Here is a 20234-nt window from a genome sequence, read left to right as displayed (position 1 = left end):
CTTCAGGGCGTCCAAGAAAGTCCAGCAAGTGCCAGGATCGTCTCCTAAAGAGGATTCAGCTGCGGGATCGGAGTGCCACCAGTGCAGAGCTTGCTCAGGAATGGCAGCAGGCAGGTGTGAGCGCATCTGCACGCACAGTGAGGCCAAGACTTTTGGAAGATGGCCTGGTGTCAAGAAGGGCAGAAAAGAAGCCACTTCTCTCCAAAAAAAACATCAGGGACAGATTGATCTTCTGCAGAAAGTTTGGTGAATGGACTGCTGAGGACTGGGGCAAAGTCATATTCTCCGATGAAGCCTCTTTCCGATTGTTTGGGACATCTGGAAAAAGGCTTGTCCGGAGAAGAAAAGGTGAGCGCTACCATCAGTCCTGTGTCATGCCAACAGTAAAGCATCCTGAGACCATTCATGTGTGGGGTTGCTTCTCATCCAAGGGAGTGGGCTCACTCACAATTTTGCCCAAAAACACAGCCATGAATAAAGAATGGTACCAAAACACCCTCCAACAGCAACTTCTTCCAACAATCCAACAACAGTTTGGTGAAGAACAATGCATTTTCCAGCACGATGGAGCACCGTGCCATAAGGCAAAAGTGATAACTAAGTGGCTCGGGGACCAAAACGTTGACATTTTGGGTCCATGGCCTGGAAACTCCCCAGATCTTAATCCCATTGAGAACTTGTGGTCAATCCTCAAGAGGTGGGTGGACAAACAAAAACCCACTAATTCTGACAAACTCCAAGAAGTGATTATGAAAGAATGGGTTGCTATCAGTCAGGAATTGGCCCAGAAGTTGATTGAGAGCATGCCCAGTCGAATTGCAGAGGTCCTGAAAAAGAAGTGCCAACACTGCAAATACTGACTCTTTGCATAAATGTCATGTAATTGTCGATAAAAGCCTTTGAAACGTATGAAGTGCGTGTAATTATATTTCACTACATCACAGAAACAACTGAAACAAAGATCTAAAAGCAGTTTAGCAGCAAACTTTGTGAAAACTAATATTTGTGTCATTCTCAAAACTTTTGGCCACGACTGTACACTGGCACCAAGTGTAGAATTGTAGTGAATACCAGCACACATGCGTTAAGCGGTTCGGTTTAAACGTACATTTATTAAAAACAACATATTCGATTTGACTCCAGAAATACATTGCACACCTCTCAGCTCCACAAGCAGTTTGGACAGAGTTTATATGTTAAGCTGTTGGGGCTGCTTTAATCACAGAATTCTGCCCTCCGTTTCTATGGGTTTTTGCTGTATTTATTGAGGAAAACTGCAGAAAGCTAAAAAAATAATAATAACTATATAAGAATATAAGGAATAACAGTTTAGGGTATACAGTATTGTTTCATCCTATAAGACGCACCGAGGTGTTAGAGGAGGAGAATAAGAAAATAATATTTTTCAGATAAGACTACCAATGTCAATCAGACCTCAGCTCAGAGCCCCAATCAGACCCCCAATATTAATAAGACTTCTAATCTGACCTCACATCAGACCCCCAATGTAAATAAGACCCTCCCATTCAGACCTCCGCTCAGACTCTCAATGCAAAAAAGATCCCCTCCACCCCATTCAGACATCAGATCAGACCCACAGTGTGAATGACCCCTCAGTTCAGACCCCCATGCTCAGAGCAAAAAAAAAATATCTACTTACCTCCCCTGCCCCGGACACCGCCGCCACTCCTAGGATCCAGCTCTCTTCTTCTTTCTGCTGCACGTTGTGCTGTGACCTGATGTGCACAGCGTGAAGTCACAGAGCACAGATGTCCTCATGCTCTGCGCAGTCACAGCATAACGAGCGGTCGAGGACCAGGAAGCGGTGAACAGTGAGCCCAGGGAGCGCTGCATTCTCTGCTTCCCGTCCTCCTGTACTTATGGGCACTTCCACAATGGAAGCAGAAAGGAAGAGCTGCTGAGGGGGATACAGCAGATGATGATCTTCCTTTAGTCTCTGCTTGTAGTTTCCAGCTGCACAGGAAAGGGAGAATCGGACCTGTTGGGGAAGACCTAAGTATAAGGACAGAATAGTTGGTCCTATCTAAATCACATGATGCATTAACAGAAAATGAAGATGTAAATTTCTGTGTAAACTAAGCATCTAAAAATGTAACTTTATTAGTATAGAAGTGTGACGGTATCATCCGTGTCACCGTCTAGTATTCCCTTCTCCCCTTGAAATAGCACCGCCAAGTAATCCACAGAGCAATAGATCGCTATTATCGCTAGTATCGCTGGTATCGCCAAATAAATCTATACATTAGCCCAAGCTGAATGCTAGAAATACTTTACTGGAAGGCCTCACATTGAAAAAATACAATTGCTTTTATCCCCTGCTCCCATGCAAGGGAGACACCCACAACAAACATACATTAACCCATAACACAAAGGTTACAACCCACATAGACACCATGGTTAGCATAATCAACAGAGGCAGGAGAATACACATTGCCCTCTGTCCTGAGAGACAATCGAATTACAACTCTGTTGTCTCCAGGACAGAGGACAATCGCCAATACACACAGAGAGACAATGGAACAGACATCACTTACTCAAACATACAATGTCCCACCCTTCACAATACACATAGACATTTAACACATCCCAAAATGACACGAATTAGACCAGGAATTCAAAAGTTAGTACAAGTCTCTTTGGCCTGGCTGTACTCATGGCTTTTCTGCACAAAACCGGTGCATACAACATGGGACCATAATCGCATGGTAAGAGGCTGGCAAGTTGTCCTCTCCAAGCACTCGTGGCAACCTCAAAAGAGGGGAGTTTGTCACATATCTTCCCTTTGGGGTTAAGACTAAACAGGTATCTGACCTCCTGTCGGTCAGTACCTAGATTAGTCTGGAAGCCCACCCACAAAGAAACATTAGCAGAGTTGCCCACCCACGGTAAATAGTTAACAGGGTAGCTCACCCACCAGGGACAGTACTGGTCTGTAGGTCCCAGGTTGTGGTGAAACAGTTCCGCATCCTCAGTCTCCCTGGTGCAGCTAGGCAAACCGCTGGGGCTACTTAGGGAAAAGCGGCCAGCGGTGTTCTGCACTGATACCAGCACTTCTGCTGGGGCGAGGGGGGTGCAAGCCAGTCCTGTAACAAGGGGGTCGGTGGAGCAGAGGCTAGCGGCTCTCTGCCCTGATGCCAGCTCTTCTGATGGGGCGAGGGGAGTGCAATCCAGTCCTGTAACAAGGAGGTCGGTGGAGCAGAGGCTAGCGGCGCTCTGCCCGGATGCCAGCTCCTCCGCTGGGAAGGGATCAGTGGGTATCTCAGGCTCATCCCCTGCCCCCAGAACTCGGTTGGGAAGTAGCTGGGAAGGGGAGGGCTCGCTTACCTCCTCCTCCTGGTATCCCTGCGGAGATGGCTGGGGATCTGGACCGACCATCCAGCATCCCTGTAGGACTGGCACAGAGCCCGCAGTCTCATCTGCGCCCGTGTAGAGGGGGTTTGTGTTCCCCTTTTCCCGGTATCTCCGGCTTCTGTTGGAAGGTGAGGCCGGTTGCCTCTCCTCCCCAGGACTCTGGTTGCTGTAGGGCAAAGGGACCCAGCATCTCCTCCCCCTGGAACTCAGGTTGCCGCTGGGGAGAGAGACTGGTTGTCTCCTCTCTCTGTGATATGCACTGCCGCTGGAGATCTGGGCAGGCGGCCCAGCATCCCTGTAGGGCTGGTAGAGAGACCTCGGTCCCATCTCCACCTGCCATCTGTGGGTCCTCCCAGGACAAGTCTATGAGGTTGCTCACCTCTGAGGTTGGTTGGGCAAAAGAGGGTATAATTTCCAGGCAATCCTCTGGGCTGAGGGATGGTGGTTGAGCTAGGTTGAACAGTTGACGGTAGCTCTGCTCCAGCTCCCACTCCATGGTGACTAGATGAATCAGGTCTGGCCCAAGGTCGTCCGCTCGGGGAAGGTCCAGCTCGGTTTCCCTGATGTCGTGGATGTCCCAGAACCGACATTCTGTGGGGCATCCAAAGTCATCGCCCTCATCAAAGGCTTCCCACAGTAAGCCCGGATCATTATAATCCTCTCCCTCTGGCAGATAGTGGTTAGTCATCCATGGGTTGCGCTGGGTGGCATACCACTTTAGTGCCCGGTACGCTTTGTCCAGCCACAACTCCCTCCAACTCAGGGTCCACAGTTCTGTCACCCACTCAGCCAAGGGTTGCTTTCCTAGGAAGGGTGACCGCAGGGCCACGAGTACCTGGAGCCTCTGTTCCTCACTGGGAAGACTCTCTCTCCGCTGCCGCTGTACCTCCTCCAAAGCGTCATACCACAGCCCCTTTCGAGTGGCATCTCTGTAGTCCAGTATGCCCTCCTCTGATAAAGGCCCATCCTGTTGGGCCAAGTACTGCTGCAACCTCCAGTGAAACTCCTCTTCCATGTTGCTGTGGATAGGAACGCTGCCCGGTAGCTAGCTCTGTCCCTTGAGCTCCTTCAAAGCCAGAGTCGCTGCACGAGTGCCAGCGTTGCCCTCCATGCACCATACACTAGGGCCTTCCTTGAATCCTCTGTGCAGGGAAAAAGAAGGGAAAATCCCGCTGCTTGCCACCAGTTGTGACGGTATCATCCGTGTCACCGTCTAGTATTCCCTTCTCCCCTTGAAATAGCACCGCCAAGTAATCCACAGAGCAATAGATCGCTATTATCGCTAGTATCGCTGGTATCGCCAAATAAGTCTATACATTAGCCCAAGCTGAATGCTAGAAATACTTTACTGGAAGGCCTCACATTGAAAAAATACAATTGCTTTTATCCCCTGCTCCCATGCAAGGGAGACACCCACAACAAACATACATTAACCCATAACACAAAGGTTACAACCCACATAGACACCATGGTTAGCATAATCAACAGAGGCAGGAGAATACACATTGCCCTCTGTCCTGAGAGACAATCGAATTACAACTCCGTTGTCTCCAGGACAGAGGACAATCGCCAATACACACAGAGAGACAATGGAACAGACATCACTTACTCAAACATACAATGTCCCACCCTTCACAATACACATAGACATTTAACACATCCCAAAATGACACTAATTAGACCAGGAATTCAAAAGTTAGTACAAGTCTCTTTGGCGTGGCTGTACTCATGGCTTTTCTGCACAAAACCGGTGCATACAACATGGGACCATAATCGCATGGTAAGAGGCTGGCAAGTAGTCCTCTCCAAGCACTCGTGGCAACCTCTAAAGAGGGGAGTTTGTCACAAGAAGGTTTAAGATCTATTTGAAATTCAAGTCTGCAAAAAAAAAAAAAAAATCCATACGAGTGGTTCTTTAAACTTTATTCCTTTTTAATTTTTTTGGAGGAGGGATGAAGAAAACCAGCAATATGGCCCTTCTCCTGAATGTTCCACCAAGGATGGACAGGAAGGAGATCAGCAGAAGAATATTAGACCTCACCTTGGAGATCATCTCCCTGCTTAGCGGAGAGGTAAACTTTTCTAGATTTCTCTCCTCTTTATTGTATTCTGTAACAAGTCAGACATCGGGAAGGAGAATCCATCATAGGAAGTGATAGGAAGAGTCCAGGGTCCTGTAGAACGGCCTCCAGACCTTCCAAGTAACGGATAAACTCAAGATCAGCCCCCAATATGGTGAGTGATGTATCATGTGACCAGTGACCAATAGTCATGTTGTAGGAGCCATGAGAAGGTAAGTAGGCACGTTGTACCCAGGAGGAAAGGGCCGGAGGAGAGCACATGGCCCCTGAAGGGTTTATTCTCTAAGTATCTCTCTCCATCCACAGGAGTACACAATAGTGAAGAAGACATCGGGGGAGTGTGTGACTCCCATCATCCATCTCCAGGAGTCAGGAGGGCGGAGCAGGACCCCTCACCCCATTACAGAGCCTCACCCCCTGATACATGAGCAGAAGATCCTAGAACTCACCCACAAGATGATGGAGCTGCTGACTGGAGAGGTGACACTGCTGGGAATGCTGGGAAATTCTCCAGTAAAAGCACTGGAGGGGTCTGGGTGATGACGGTGTCATTGTGTTGTCAGGTTCCTCTAAGGTGGCAGGATGTCACTGTCTATTTCTCCATGGAGGAGTGGGAGTATATAGAAGGACACAAGGATCTGTACAAGGAGGCCATGATGGAGGAGAACCAGCCTCTTATATCACAAGGTAAGAGCCGTCATGTGCAGTGTATACACGTGTGTGCAGTGACATGTAATGGAGGAGCACCAGCCTCTTATATCACAAGGTAAGAGCCGTCATGTGCAGTGTATACACGTGTGTGCAGTGACATGTAATGGAGGAGCACCAGCCTCTTATATCACAAGGTAAGAGCCGTCGTGTGCAGTGTATACACGTGTGTGCAGTGACATGTAATGGAAGAGCACCAGCCTCTTATATCACAAGGTAAGACCCGTCATGTGCAGTGTATACACGTGTGTGCAGTGACATGTAATGGAGGAGCACCAGCCTCTTATATCACAGGGTAAGAGCCGTCATGTGCAGTGTGTACACGTGTGTGCAGTGACATGTAATGGATGAGCACCAGCCTCTTATATCACAAGGTAAGAGCCGTCATGTGCAGTGTATACACGTGTGTGCAGTGACATGTAATGGAGGAGCACCAGCCTCTTATATCACAAGGTAAGAGCCGTCATGTGCAGTGTATACACGTGTGTGCAGTGGCATGTAATGGAAGAGCACCAGCCTCTTATATCACAGGATAAGAGCCGTCATGTGCAGTGTATACACGTGTGTGCAGTGACATGTAATGGAGGAGCACCAGCCTCTTATATCACAAGTTAAGAGCCGTCATGTGCAGTGTAACACTTGTGTGCAGTGACATGTAATGGAGGAGCACCAGCCTCTTATATCACAAGGTAAGAGCCGTCATGTGCAGTGTATACACGTGTGTGCAGTGACATGTAATGGAGGAGCACCAGCCTATTATATCACAGGATAAGAGCCGTCATGTGCAGTGTAACACTTGTGTGCAGTGACATGTAATGGAGGAGCACCAGCCTCTTATATCACAAGGTAAGACCCGTCATGTGCAGTGTATACACGTGTGTGCAGTGACATGTAATGGAGGAGCGCCAGCCTTTTATATCACAAGGTAAGACCAGTCATGTGCAGTGTATACACGTGTGTGCAGTGACATGTAATGGAGGAGCACCAGCCTCTTATATCACAAGGTAAGAGCTGTCATGTGCAGTGTATACACGTGTGTGCAGTGACATGTAATGGAGGAGCACCAGCCTCTTATATCACAAGGTAAGAGCCGTCATGTGCATGTGCAGTGTATACACGTGTGTGCAGTGACATGTAATGGAGGAGTACCAGCCTCTTATATCACAAGGTAAGAGCCGTCATGTGCAGTGTATACACGTGTGTGCAGTGGCATGTAATGGAAGAGCACCAGCCTCTTATATCACAGGGTAAGAGCCGTCATATGCAGTGTATACACGTGTGTGCAGTGACATGTAATGGAGGAGCACCAGCCTCTTATATCACAAGGTAAGAGCCGTCATGTGCAGTGTAACACTTGTGTGCAGTGACATGTAATGGAGGAGCACCAGCCTCTTATATCACAAGGTAAGAGCCGTCATGTGCAGTGTATACACGTGTGTGCAGTGACATGTAATGGAGGATCACCAGCCTCTTATATCACAAGGTAAGACCTGTCATGTGCAGTGTATACACGTGTGTGCAGTGACATGTAATGGAGGAGCACCAGCCTCTTATATCACAAGGTAAGAGCTGTCATGTGCAGTGTATACACGTGTGTGCAGTGACATGTAATGGAGGAGCACCAGCCTCTTATATCACAAGGTAAGACCTGTCATGTGCAGTGTATACACGTGTGTGCAGTGACATGTAATGGAGGAGCACCAGCCTCTTATATCACAAGGTAAGAGCCGTCATGTGCATGTGCAGTGTATACATGTGTGTGCGGTGACATGAAATGGAAGAGTACCAGCCTCTTATATCACAGGATAAGATCCGTCATGTGCAGTGTATACACTTGTGTGCGGTGACATGTAATGGAGGAGTACCAGCCTCTTATATCACAGGATAAGAGCCGTCATGTGCAGTGTATACACGTGTGTGCAGTGACATGTAATGGAGGAGCACCAGCCTCTTATATCACAAGGTAAGAGCCGTCATGTGCAGTGTATACACGTGTGTGCAGTGACATGTAATGGAGGAGCACCAGCCTCTTATATCACAGGATAGGAGTCGTCATGTGCAGTGTATACACGTGTGTGCAGTAACATGTAATGGAGGAGCACCAGCCTCTTAAATCACAAGGTAAGACCCGTCATGTGCAGTGTATACACGTGTGTGCAGTGACATGTAATGGAGGAGCACCAGCCTCTCATATCACAAGGTAAGAGCCGTCATGTGCAGTGTATACACATGTGTGCAGTGACATGTAATGGAGGAGCACCAGCCTCTTATATCACAAGGTAAGAGCCGTCATGTGCATGTGCAGTGTATACACGTGTGTGCGGTGACATGAAATGGAGGAGTACCAGCCTCTTATATCACAGGATAGGAGCCGTCATGTGCAGTGTATACACGTGTGTGCAGTGACATGTAATGGAGGAACACCACAGGTTAGACTCTTTACCCATGACGTTAAGTCCCTGAATTTTCCTTGTAAGTCACACATATTCATGGGCTTCATTCACCTGAAGGATCTCCGCCAGTGACCTTCATGTACTGTCATTGTGCTTTGAGGCTTTGCAAGATGTATGGATTATATATTTTTTTTTCATAATGGTTAAAATGGTTTTGCAGTGTGAGATATCAGCAGCAGAGGAGGAGGTACGTTAAAAAGAGCTTGTCAGGTAATCCATAGGTGGGCATTATAGTATAGATTTTACTAGTAAAAACACCATGTCCATCAGGTCTAAGAGATTGATTTAATAATGAATGCAGTTTGTGATGAGGAATGTCATGATAGATCCTATTACGTTAACTTATTGTATTAGTGTGATGCCCACTTGGCATAGAAATGTCAAATATGTTGTCAAAAGACAGGCTTGTTGGGTTTTTCACGATTTTTAGCTAGATTTGGGTAAAATTAAAATTAGATGTAGACCAGAATCCTGAACTTTGTGTTATCGAAAACTTTAAATGGCTGGAATCACACATTCAGTATTGGTGCTGCTTTTTGAACCAAAGCCAGAAGTGTCTTGAAAATACATGACTTACTATATACCTCTAGTTCCTGCTGGATACACTTCCAGCCTAATAGGAAATCTATAAATTTGTCTACTCTAGATTATTAAAAATGCCACAAATTTTTTATTTTTTTTTTGCAGAAAATCCCAGTACAAATTCTGAAGTAAATTTTTTGTCACTAAATTATAAAGTAGAAGATGAAGATATGCAGCGCTCTTCAGGAGAAAATATTAATGTACATCTAGGACTTCACAGTACATATAATCTTCCTAATCATGAGGAACCTTCTCTTGACCAGAAAGAGGGTGAAATGTTTCACTGTGGTAAAGAGTTAACAAAAAGATCAAGTCTTCCTACATATAGAAGAATTTGCATCGGGGAGAAGCCATACTCCTGTTCAGAATGTGGGGAGTGCTTTACAGATAAAACACATCTTGTTAGACATAAAAAAAGCCACATAGGAGAGATGTTTAAGTGTTCAGAATGTGGGAAAGGTTTTAAAATCAAATCAACTCTTGTTATACATGAGAGAAGTCACACAGGAGAGAAGCCATATTCGTGTTCAGAATGTGGGAAATGTTTTACATATAATTCAGGTCTTGTTAGCCATAAGAGAAGTCACACAGGAGAGAAGCCATATTCGTGTTCAGAATGTGGGAAATGTTTTACACAAAATTCAGGTCTTGTTAGCCATAAGAGAAGTCACACAGGAGAGAAGCCATATTCGTGTTCAGAATGTGGGAAATGTTTTACACAAAAATCAGATCTTGTTGGGCATGAGAGAAGTCACACAGGAGAGAAGCCATTTTCGTGTTCAGAATGTGGGAAATGTTTTACACAAAAATCAGCTCTTGTTATGCATGAGAGAAGTCACACAGGAGAGAAGCCATATATGTGTTCAGAATGTGGGAAATGTTTTACACAAAAAAGTAATCTTGTTAAACATCAGAGATTTCACATAGGAAAGAAGCCTTATTCATGTTCAGAATGTGGGAAATGTTTTGCACAAAAATCAGATCTTGTGGGGCATGAGAGAAGTCACACAGGAGAGAAGCCATTTTCGTGTTCAGAATGTGGGAAATGTTTTACACAAAAATCAGCTTTTGTTAAGCATGAGAGAAGTCACACAGGAGAGAAGCCATATTTGTGTTCAGAATGTGGGAAATGTTTTACATGGAAATCAGCACTTGTTACACATCAGAGACTTCACACAGGAGAGAAGCCATATTCATGTTCAGAATGTGGGAAATGTTTTAGATATAAATCAGGTCTTGTTAGACATAAAAGTAGTCACATAGGAGACATGTTTAAGTGTTCAGAATGTGGGAAAGGTTTTAAAATCAAATCAAATCTTGTTATACATGAGAGAATTCACACAGGAGAGAAACCATTTTCATGTTCAGAATGTGGGAAATGTTTTAGACAAAAATCAGGTCTTGTTAGCCATAAGAGAAGTCACACAGGAGAGAAGCCATATTTGTGTTCAGAATGTGGGAAATGTTTTACACAAAAATCTAATCTTGTTAGACATAAGAGATGTCACATAGGAAAGAAGCCTTATTCATGTTCAGAATGTGGGAAATGTTTTGCACAAAAAACAGATCTTGTCACACATCAGAGGAGTCACGCAGGAGCAAATTTCTGAAATCAGCAGATTCCATTTGGGTACAAATAAATTCAAACCAAAGTGACAGTGCTCAGATTGCCCTAATAAATTGTGGATGACATTCTGAAGTCTTGTAGGGCTTTAACGTCAAGGCAGCATTAGCAATCTTAAAGTGGCAGTGAAATATATAGATATGGATAAACAGATGGTGGCCGGTGGTAATAAGCAAACTGTTTAACAACACATTGCACTTTTGGCTTTGTTATGCTTTTTAAAATAAAAGAAATCATCCAAAACTTCTCTCTAATGGGGTGGATGTCTGGCAGTGTTTACAGTCAGGGTGGTGTCAAAAGCAATGGCTTGTTCTGAACAAGAATTTCAAGAATGCTCACTTTTTGGGGAGCAGCAGCAGTATTGTACTGAACCTGACGGACAAGGCAGGAGATGTGCATCTGTGTAGGGGTAGTAGAAATGGGAGCAGTACAATATTAACCTGACAAAGTAGGAGATCTGCAGCTGTGCAGGGAGTAGAAGTAATAGCAGCAGGTGTAGTAGTAGTTTCAGTGGCAGATGTACAGTATAAAACATGACACACAAGGCAGGAGATTTGCGGCTATGTAGGAGTAGCAGTAGTGGCAATGGTGGCAGTAGTAACTGCAGCAGTACAGTATGAAATCTGACAGACAAGGCAGCAGATGTTCACCTGTTTAGGAGTCGTAGTAATGGGAGCAGAACAATATTTAACCTGACAAAGTAGGAGAACTGAAGCTGTGTAGGAGTAGTAGTAATAGCAGCAGGTGTAGTGGTAGCTGCAGCAGCATGAGTACAAACATAACAGACAAGGAGGCAGAAGATTTGCGCCTGTGTAGGGGTAGCAGTAGTGGCATTGGTGGCAGTAGTAATTGTAGCAGTACGGTATGAAATCTGACAGACAAGGAAAGAGATGTGCACCTGTGTAGGAGTAGTAGTAGCAGTGTAGGGAACATGATGGACAGGTAGACATCGGCAGTGGCATCATTGGGCTGGTGATAAATAGCCACTGTCCGCAATAGAAGTTCTTATGGATCCATTTTCACAAATGTTTTCTCTGACAGTACACTGGAGGCTGGATAAGACAGTACACTGATAGCAAACCGGGCCCATTCCTGCGGCTCGTCCACTCTGTCTACTCAGAAGGCCATGGGGTCAGGGTATGTGCTGAGGAAAGGGCACAGCACAGATACAACTAAACCTGGTTGTTCAGTTGGTGTCTATCAGTTTGCTGATTGCATCTGGTTGGTGCAGTGGTTGAATAATCTTCCATCATGTTCAGCAATCTGTTTTGGCTGCTGCTGCTGTATCTGGGCATGGCTGTACACATATCTGTCCCTGTGGTCTGTCGCAGTGCTTGTCCCCAACTATATTCACACTGGCTGCGGTGAGCAGTGGCAGTGCTTCTCTCCCCTATGTCTCCAGTGGCTGATTAGTTAGCGAGTGCATCGGGGAGATACATGAGCCAGGCTTCCATCTTCTGTCTGCAGTGTACTAAACACTGAATTCGGGTTTCTATTAACAGTCTGCAGTTTTCAAACCAGTATCTGGATCTGGATGTAATAAAAAAATTAGTATAGCCCATAACTTCCATTCAATTTCATGGACATTCCAGAAACAGTAGGGCAGGAACTTTGGCAGTTTTTTTTAAACCAGACCAGATCTTGCAGCTTGGATCTTGATATAGTGGCCAATAGGACAAGATCAGGGCACCCCTTCCCCATTCTAAAGATAGGTGCAGATCCAAGAGGTGGACCCCACATTTCAGATATGTCTGAAATCATAATAAAACAACTCTGCTGTTTTCATTATATTGCACATAATGTTATGTAGCATCGCCCTGAAGTGTCCTCCATGAATGTTTAACAATAAAGCGTTTCATTTATGAAATCATTTTTGTTGTTTTCTTTCTGTGGTTCCAAGAATGTCCTTTCTAGACCCAAGAATTTCAGCAGTTGCACTTTGAGTTTTGGGCTACGGGGATCTTCTCAGGATGTCATTGCAGAACAATGCTATTTTCAATTCACTAGACTGTATTTTAAAGGGGGTTCTCAACTTTTAACTTTTTAATAGACCCCTTCAGAGCTGCCGGACCCGCAGTAGGGTTCATATTTACCTTGTCCGTGTCACTGCATCCTGGTTCCATTGCTAACTCTGCAGGTCCTAGGTCTCTGAGAATCATCATCCTTTTGAGGGAAAGGTGGGAGAGGCACATGACCATTGCAGCCAATCGCTGCCTGTAGTAATGATGTCACCCACTCATTATGTCCCTGAGTCACGTGCCACACAGGTGACATTTTACCACTATGGGCAGTGATTGGCTGCAGTGGTTACATGTCCACTCAACCCTTCCTCAACAGAATGGTAATTTCCAGGCACTGGAGGCATTCTATACTCCAGTCTTATATGAACTATGGAATATCTTCTAGAAGACCGTGTGCCAAAAAAAATCCAATACTACACCAGCTAAGGGCTGTGGAGGGCATGCCCCATTTGTTAAGCCCCACCTCCTTTTTAGAAAAGAGTTGTGTCACCGCCAGCTCTTTAAGAAGGTCTGGCAGACGTTCTTCTGTACCTCTTGCATGATGTTCTTTGTTTTGGTTTCACTTTGTCATCTCCTTTCCTTCTCCCAGCTGGCACCTATTCACACTAATTGCCTCCCTTTATATTCCCTCCCATACTGCCTCACTTTGCGGTTTATACTACTTCCTGTATTGAAGTGATCACTGCCGGAGACTTCTGTTACTGCTGGTTCAGATAAGTCCTTTCTTGTATTGTGTTTCTTTGCTGGCTTGATTCTAGGTGACCCTGACTCCCTCCGTATTAAGTGCAGGTTGCCGGTGGTCGTGTCCCCTCACTATTATAGGGTTTTCAGGTGTCACACAGTTTAGGTACGAGGGCATGCAACAGTCTACCTCTGAGACCCTTGTATGTGCTTAGCAGTCAGGGTGAGCTCATAGGGTTTTACAGGGGTCACCTTTATGCTCGCAGGGTCTTTCACTGGAGGTAGCAGATCTCCTCCGTAAAACTGTGTCTCAGTTTCAGGTGACCGGTTCTGCTTGCGTTCATGGAGTTTGTTCAGAGCCTAAGATCTCGCTTCCGGATACGTTCTCCGGGGATAGTGAGAATTTTGTTCGCTTTAGAGAGGCTTGCAAACTCCATTTTTGCCTACTTCCCTATTCCTCTGGTGATGAGGAGCAGAGGGTGGGGATCATCATCTCGCTGCTCAGGGATAACGCTCAGTCTTGGGCCTTTTCGCTGCCGGTGGGTGCATGGCCTCTCCGATCGGTGGATGAATTTTTTGTAGCCCTGGGGCAGATATATGATGACCTGGATCGTATTGCTCTGGCTGAATCTAAACTGCGTCTTTTATGCCAGGGTAAACAGTCCGCAGAGATATATTGTTCTGAATTTCGGAGATGGGCAGCTGATACTGGTTGGAACGATGCTGCACTCCGAAATCAATTTTGCCATGGTCTTTCGGAGGGATTGAAAGATGCATTTGCGTTTCATGAGAGACCTGCCTCGTTGGACTCTGCCATGTCTCTAGCTGTCCGTATTGACAGGCGTCTTAGAGAAAGAGGAGAGACCACTCCTTCATGTCATATTCAGTCCAAGGACAGTGGAGCAGTCTCATTCAGTGCGCAGGGACCTCAGTCTCTCTCAATCCCCTCTGAGCAGAAGGCCATGCAGCTGGGTTTGCTTGCCTCTGATAGTAGAGGATTCAGCTGTCAGAGGAGGGTTTGTTTCTCTTGTCGGGGAATAAATCATTTGGCTAATGTTTGCCCCTCTAGGAGATTCAGGGAGTTTTCTAAAGGGTAATAAAGAAACAAAAAGAAAAAACCCTCTAAAAACTTTCCATTTGCTACTATTGGCAAGGGGTTTGCCGTTTGCTTGTAGTTCCTGTTTTGTCCTACCTGCCAGGGTGGCGCTAGATAGCAAGAACATTGTTTGTGAGATATTTGTAGATAGTGGAGCAGCTGTCAATCTCATTGATAATCAATTTGCTATAACACATTGTTTCCAGGTATGCACTTTGGAAAAGGATATACCTGTTTTTGCTATCGATTCCGCTCCACTTTCTCAAAAATCGTTAAAGGGCATAGTTCACAATATCCGTTTGACTGTGGGTGATGCTCATGTTGCGGATATGTCATGTTTCGTCCTAAGCGGATTACCTACTCCTCTTGTGTTGGGGCTACCCTGGCTCACTAAACATAACCCCACCATTTATTGACAAGCAAGGCAAATAAATGGTTGGAGTGACTTTTGCAGAGAGAATTGCCTCACGGCGTCTCTTTCAGAGGTTTCCACCAAGACTGTACCATCTTCTCTCTCTGAATTTTCGGATGTGTTTTCCGAGAGTGGTGTCCAGGAGCTGCCCCCTCACCGGGAGTACGATTGCCCTATTAATCTCATCCCAGGCGCCAAGCTCGTTTATACAATCTCTCCCAACCTGAAAGAGTCGCTATGCGTACTTATATCTCTGAGAGCCTGAGAAAGGGACACATCCGACCCTCGAAGTCACCTGTTGCCGCTGTTTTTTTTTTTTGTTAAGAAAAAAGATGGTTCTTTAAGACCATGTCTGGATTTCAGGGAGCTGAACTGTATCACAATTCGTGACCCATATCCGCTTGCTCTGATCCCATACCTGTTTAACCAGATTGTTGGGGCTAAAGTTTTTTCTAAGTTTGATTTAAGAGGGGCATACAACCTAGTCAGGGTCAGGGAAGGGGACGAATGGAAGACGGCCTTCAATACCCCTGAGGGTCATTTCGAGAATTTGGTTATGCCCTTTGATGAATGCTTCGGCCGTCTTCCAACATTTTGTGAACAGCATTTTTTATCATTTAATGGAGAAATTTGTACTGGTGTATCTATATGACATTTTTAATTTTTCTCCTGATTTAAAAACTCATAGGGACCACCTACGTCAGGTCTTGATCATTCTGCGGGAGAATAAATTGTACGCTAAACTGGAAAAATGTGTGTTTGCGGTTCCGGAGATGAAATTTCTTGGTTTTCTTCTCTCCGCTTCTGGTTTTCGCATGGACCCTGAGAAGGTCCGCGCTGTGCTTGATTGGGAGATTCCTGAGAATCAGAAGGCACTGATGCGGATTTTGGGTTTTGCCAATTATTACAGAAAGTTCATTTTGAATTATTCCTCTGTTGTTAAGCCACTCACTGATATGACTAAAATGGGGGTAGATTTTTCTTCCTGGTCGGTAGATGCACTTAAGGCCTTTTCTGGTATCAAAGAGAGTTTTGCTTCCGCTCCCATTTTGGTACAACCTGATGTCTCTCTACCTTTTATTGTTGAGGTGGACGCCTCTGATGTGGGTGTGGGTGCGGTCTTATCTCAGGGTCCCTCTCCTGCCAAATGGCGACCGTGTGCCTTTTTCTCAAGGAAACTCTCCTCCGCAGAGAGAAATTACGATGTGGGAGATAGGGAGTTGTTGGCCATCAAATTAGCTTTTGAGGAATGGCGCCATTGGCTAGAGGGAGCCAGACACCCTATTACCTTGTTTACCGACCATAAGAATCTGGCCTACTTGGAATCAGCCAAGCGTCTGAACCCGAGACAGGCCAGATGGTCTTTATTCTTTTCTAGGTTCAATTTTGTTGTCACGTTCCGCCCTGGGGTTAAAAATGTGAAGGCTGATGCCCTGTCTTGTTGTTTTCTGGGAGGGGGGAACTTTGAAGACCCGGGTCCCATTTTGGCTGAAGGGGTGGTCGTCTCTGCTCTTTTATCCTGATTTGGAGGCAGAGGTTCAGGCAGCCCAGGCAGAGGCTCCTGATCTTTGTCCCCGTGGGAGGTTGTTTGTGCCTCTCGCTTTACAACACAAGGTTTTTAAGGAGCACCACGATACTGTCCTTGCTGGGCACCCGGGGAGCAGAGCCACAGTGGATCTCATTGCTCGGAGATTCTGGTGGCCGCCTCTTCGTAAGACGGTTGAGGGTTTTGTGGCAGCCTGCGAGACCTGCGCTCGTGCCAAGGTCCCTCATTCACGGCCATCGGGTTCTCTCCTCCCGTTACCCATTCCTTCCCATCCTTGGACGCATCTGTCCATGGACTTCATTACGGACCTGCCTCGTTCCTCGGGAAAGACTGTGATTCTGGTAGTAGTGGACTGTTTTAGAAAAAAGGCGCATTTCATTCCCTTTCCTGGGTTACCCAATGCTAAGATGCTGGCGCAAGCATTTGTTGATCACATTGTCAAATTGCATGGCATTCCTTCAGACATCGTTTCTGATAGGGGCACGCAATTTGTTTCCAGATTCTGGAAGGCCTTCTGTTCTCGCTTGGGGGTTTGGTTGTCGTTCTCTTCTGCTTTTCACCCGCAGTCGAATGGTCAGACGGAACGCGTCAATCAGAATCTGGAGACATATCTGCGCTGTTTTGTGGCGGAGAATCAGGAGGATTGGTGTTCTTTTTTTGTCCCTTGCTGAGTTCACTTTAAATAACCGTCGCCAGGAGTCCTCTGATAAGTCACCATTTTTTGGTGCATATGGGTTTCATCCGCAGTTTGGGACATTCTCTGGAGAGGGGTCTTCTGGTTTACCTGATAAGGAGAGATTCTCCTCGTCTTTGTCAGTTATTTGGCAAAAGATTCAGGGTAATCTGAAGAGGATGAGTGAGAGATATAAGCGTGTGGCGGATAAGAGACGTGTGCCTGGTCCGGACCTGAATGTGGGTGATCTGGTGTGGTTGTCTACAAAGAATATCAAACTGAAGGTTCCCTCCTAGAAGTTGGGTCCTAAGTTTATTGGGCCTTACAAGATCTTGTCCATCATCAATCCTGTTGCCTTCCGTCTTGATCTTCCTCAGACTTGGAAGGTCCATAATGTTTTTCACAGGTCCCTATTAAAACCTTATATCCAACCCACTGTACCCTCCTCTTTGCCTCCTCCTCAGATTGTTGTTGACGGTAATCTTGAATTTCAGGTCTCTAGGATTGTGGATTCTCGCATTATCCGCGGTTCTCTCCAGTACCTCGTTCATTGGGAGGGTTATGGTCGTGAGGAGAGGATGTGGGTCCCAGTGGCGGACATTAAGGCCACTCGTTTCATCAGGACTTTCCATAGGTCCCATCCTGAGAAGGTGGGCTCTGAGTGTCCGGAGTCCACTCATAGAGGGAGGGGTACTGTCACCGCCAGCTCTCTGAGAAGATCTGGCAGACTTTCTTCTGTACCTCTTGCATGATGTTCTTTGTTTTGGTTTCACTTTGTCATCTCCTTTCCTTCTCCCAGCTGGCACCTATTCACACTAATTGCCTCCCTTTATATTCCCTCCCATACTGCCTCACTTTGCGGTTTATACTACTTCCTAGATTGAAGTGATCACTGCTGGAGACTTCTGTTACTGCTGGTTCAGATAAGTCCTTTCTTGTATTGTGTTTCTTTGCTGGCTTGATTCTAGGTGACCCTGACTCCCTCCGTATTAAGTGCAGGGAGCCGGTGGTCGTGTTCCCTCACTATTATAGGGTTTTCAGGTGTTACACAGTCTAGGTACGAGAGCATGCAACCGTCTACCTCTGAGACCCTTGTATGTGCTTAGCAGTCAGGGTGAGCTCTTAGGGTTTTACAGGGGTCACCTTTAGTTTGGGATCAAGCCAGTCGGATGTTTATCCATAACTTCCAGGTATCTGCAATATCATCCGTGACAGGTTGACAGTTTTAGAAACCCACAGAAAGTCACAAATGTGCATAAAATGATGCCTACACAAAAAATTGCAACTTCTGTATGAACAGGCTTTAAAAAAGTTATTTTATAATTTATAGTCTAATACTGTCTCTTGAAGGGGGTTTCCTGGGATTTGCTTATTGAGGAGCTTAGGATAGGTCAACAGTATCAAATGGGCAGAGGTCTGGCACTCCTGCTGATCAGCTGTTTTCAGAAGTTCCAGCGCTGGAAACAGGCACTCCTAAATCACAGCTCTGTCTACCATGTAGTGGCCGGGCCTGCTTACTTGCTCCTCCTCCTCCTCCTCCCCTCAGGCACCATCCTCCTCTGACTCCTCTTTAGACTCTTGCTGACTTGTCTCAGATGGAGTAGCCCCCCCTGGGAATTCATTCAGCATTGCGACTGCCTCATCTTCCTGCTCCTCGACAGCTTGATCAATGACACAACGCAATGCAAGCTATAGAAAGAAGGCGTAAGGTACGATGTCACTGATAGCGCCCTGGCTGCGATTGACCAGTTTGGTGATCTCATCAAATGGCCGCAGAAGTCTGCATGCGTCGCGCATGAGCAGCCACTGTCGCGGTGAAAAAAAAAAAAACTTCCCGGAACCTGTCCTGCCGCAGAGTTCGAACAGGTAGTTGTTAACAGTATGTTTCTGCTGAAGCAGCCTATAATGCATATACAAGGTGGAGTTCCAGCGCGTCGGGCAGTCACAAATCAGAAGACTGACGAGCAAGTGATGTCGCTGCTGAACATCAGCTAGACGAGCCATGGCCGTGTAAGATCTTCTAAAATGGCCAGAGATTTTCCTGGCCTGCCGCAAGACATCCTGGACCCCGGGGTATTTGGCAACGAATCGCTGCGCGACTAAGTTCAGAATATGTGCTATGCACGTGTGTCATTTTGCCCTGTTTCAGCACGCTTAGCAGGCACCGTGGTCGCACACCACTTTACCTACTGTCAAATTGAGTGGGGTTAGCCACTGATCGGCCTGTGACTGCAGAGCTGAAAGGAGTGCAGGACCGATGTGGCTCTTGGCTTCCAGGCACAACAGCCGCAGCACAGCATGGCAACGCCTCACCTGGCACGTCGAATAGGTTTTGGGGGGCGCAGCAGAAGAGACGGTAGAAGTGGAAAAGGAGGAGTCGGACGAGGGGAGACAGAGGATGGAGTAGGAGAAGAAGAGGCAGGCCTGCATGATATCCGTGGTGGTAACACCAAATCCACACGGGTGCCACGGGTTACATGCTTGACGGCAGTCAGAAGCTTCTCCCAGTGGGCAGTAAAAGTTATGTACCTTCCCTGCCCGTGTTTTCTAGACCATGTGTCTGTCGGTGCTTACACACATCTGACCGCAGTGATATATTAACTTTCCGCTAAACGTGGCCATATAGTTCAGGGATGCCCTTCTGGGAGAAATATTTCCTTCCCGGGGACCTTCCATTGCGGTGTGCCAATGGCCACAAATTTTCTAAAGGCCTCTGAGTCCACCAATTTATATGGCAGCAGTTGGCGGGCTAGCAGTTCCGACAAGCACAAGCCAGTGGTCAGCCGTTGGGCAAGAGGATTATCCAGCGTCATCATTTTTTTACGCTCGAACTTTTAGGCCACGGAAGCCTGCCTTGTGGCAGATGAACGGGACAACGGCACAGTGGAAGGTGGAGGACAAATGTGAGGAGAAAGAAGAGGCACCAGGAGTGTGACTTTGTGGATTCTGATGGCGTTGCTCCCACTGGGCTCGATGATGGGAGGC

The 20234-nt window shown here is 46.4% G+C and overlaps 2 protein-coding genes and 1 long non-coding RNA gene across 3 annotated transcripts in view; all 3 read left to right on the top strand.

Annotated features, from left to right (window-relative positions):
* Positions 1 to 5809, top strand: part of LOC120991184 — a 42276-nt gene extending 36467 nt beyond the window's left edge. The window contains exon 4 of the long non-coding RNA XR_005776532.1: positions 5760 to 5809. This is a non-coding gene — a long non-coding RNA (uncharacterized LOC120991184). The remainder of the gene's footprint in view (positions 1 to 5759) is intronic.
* The window catches only part of LOC120991124 (zinc finger protein 585A-like), a 2129672-nt gene that overhangs the window by 1825015 nt on the left and 284423 nt on the right, over positions 1 to 20234 (top strand). The window lies entirely within an intron of this gene.
* Positions 9393 to 11095, top strand: LOC120991144 (oocyte zinc finger protein XlCOF7.1-like). Its single transcript, XM_040420052.1, has one exon. The coding sequence runs from the start codon at positions 9472 to 9474 to the stop codon at positions 10804 to 10806; it is 1335 nt and encodes a 444-aa protein (XP_040275986.1). The 5' UTR covers positions 9393 to 9471; the 3' UTR covers positions 10807 to 11095.

The sequence above is a fragment of the Bufo bufo genome, chromosome 2 (assembly GCF_905171765.1).
Source record: "Bufo bufo chromosome 2, aBufBuf1.1, whole genome shotgun sequence".
In the NCBI taxonomy this organism is placed as follows: Eukaryota; Metazoa; Chordata; class Amphibia; order Anura; family Bufonidae; genus Bufo; species Bufo bufo.
The sequence above is the reverse complement of the archived record's forward strand: the minus strand, read 5'-3'. Positions and strand labels throughout refer to the sequence as shown.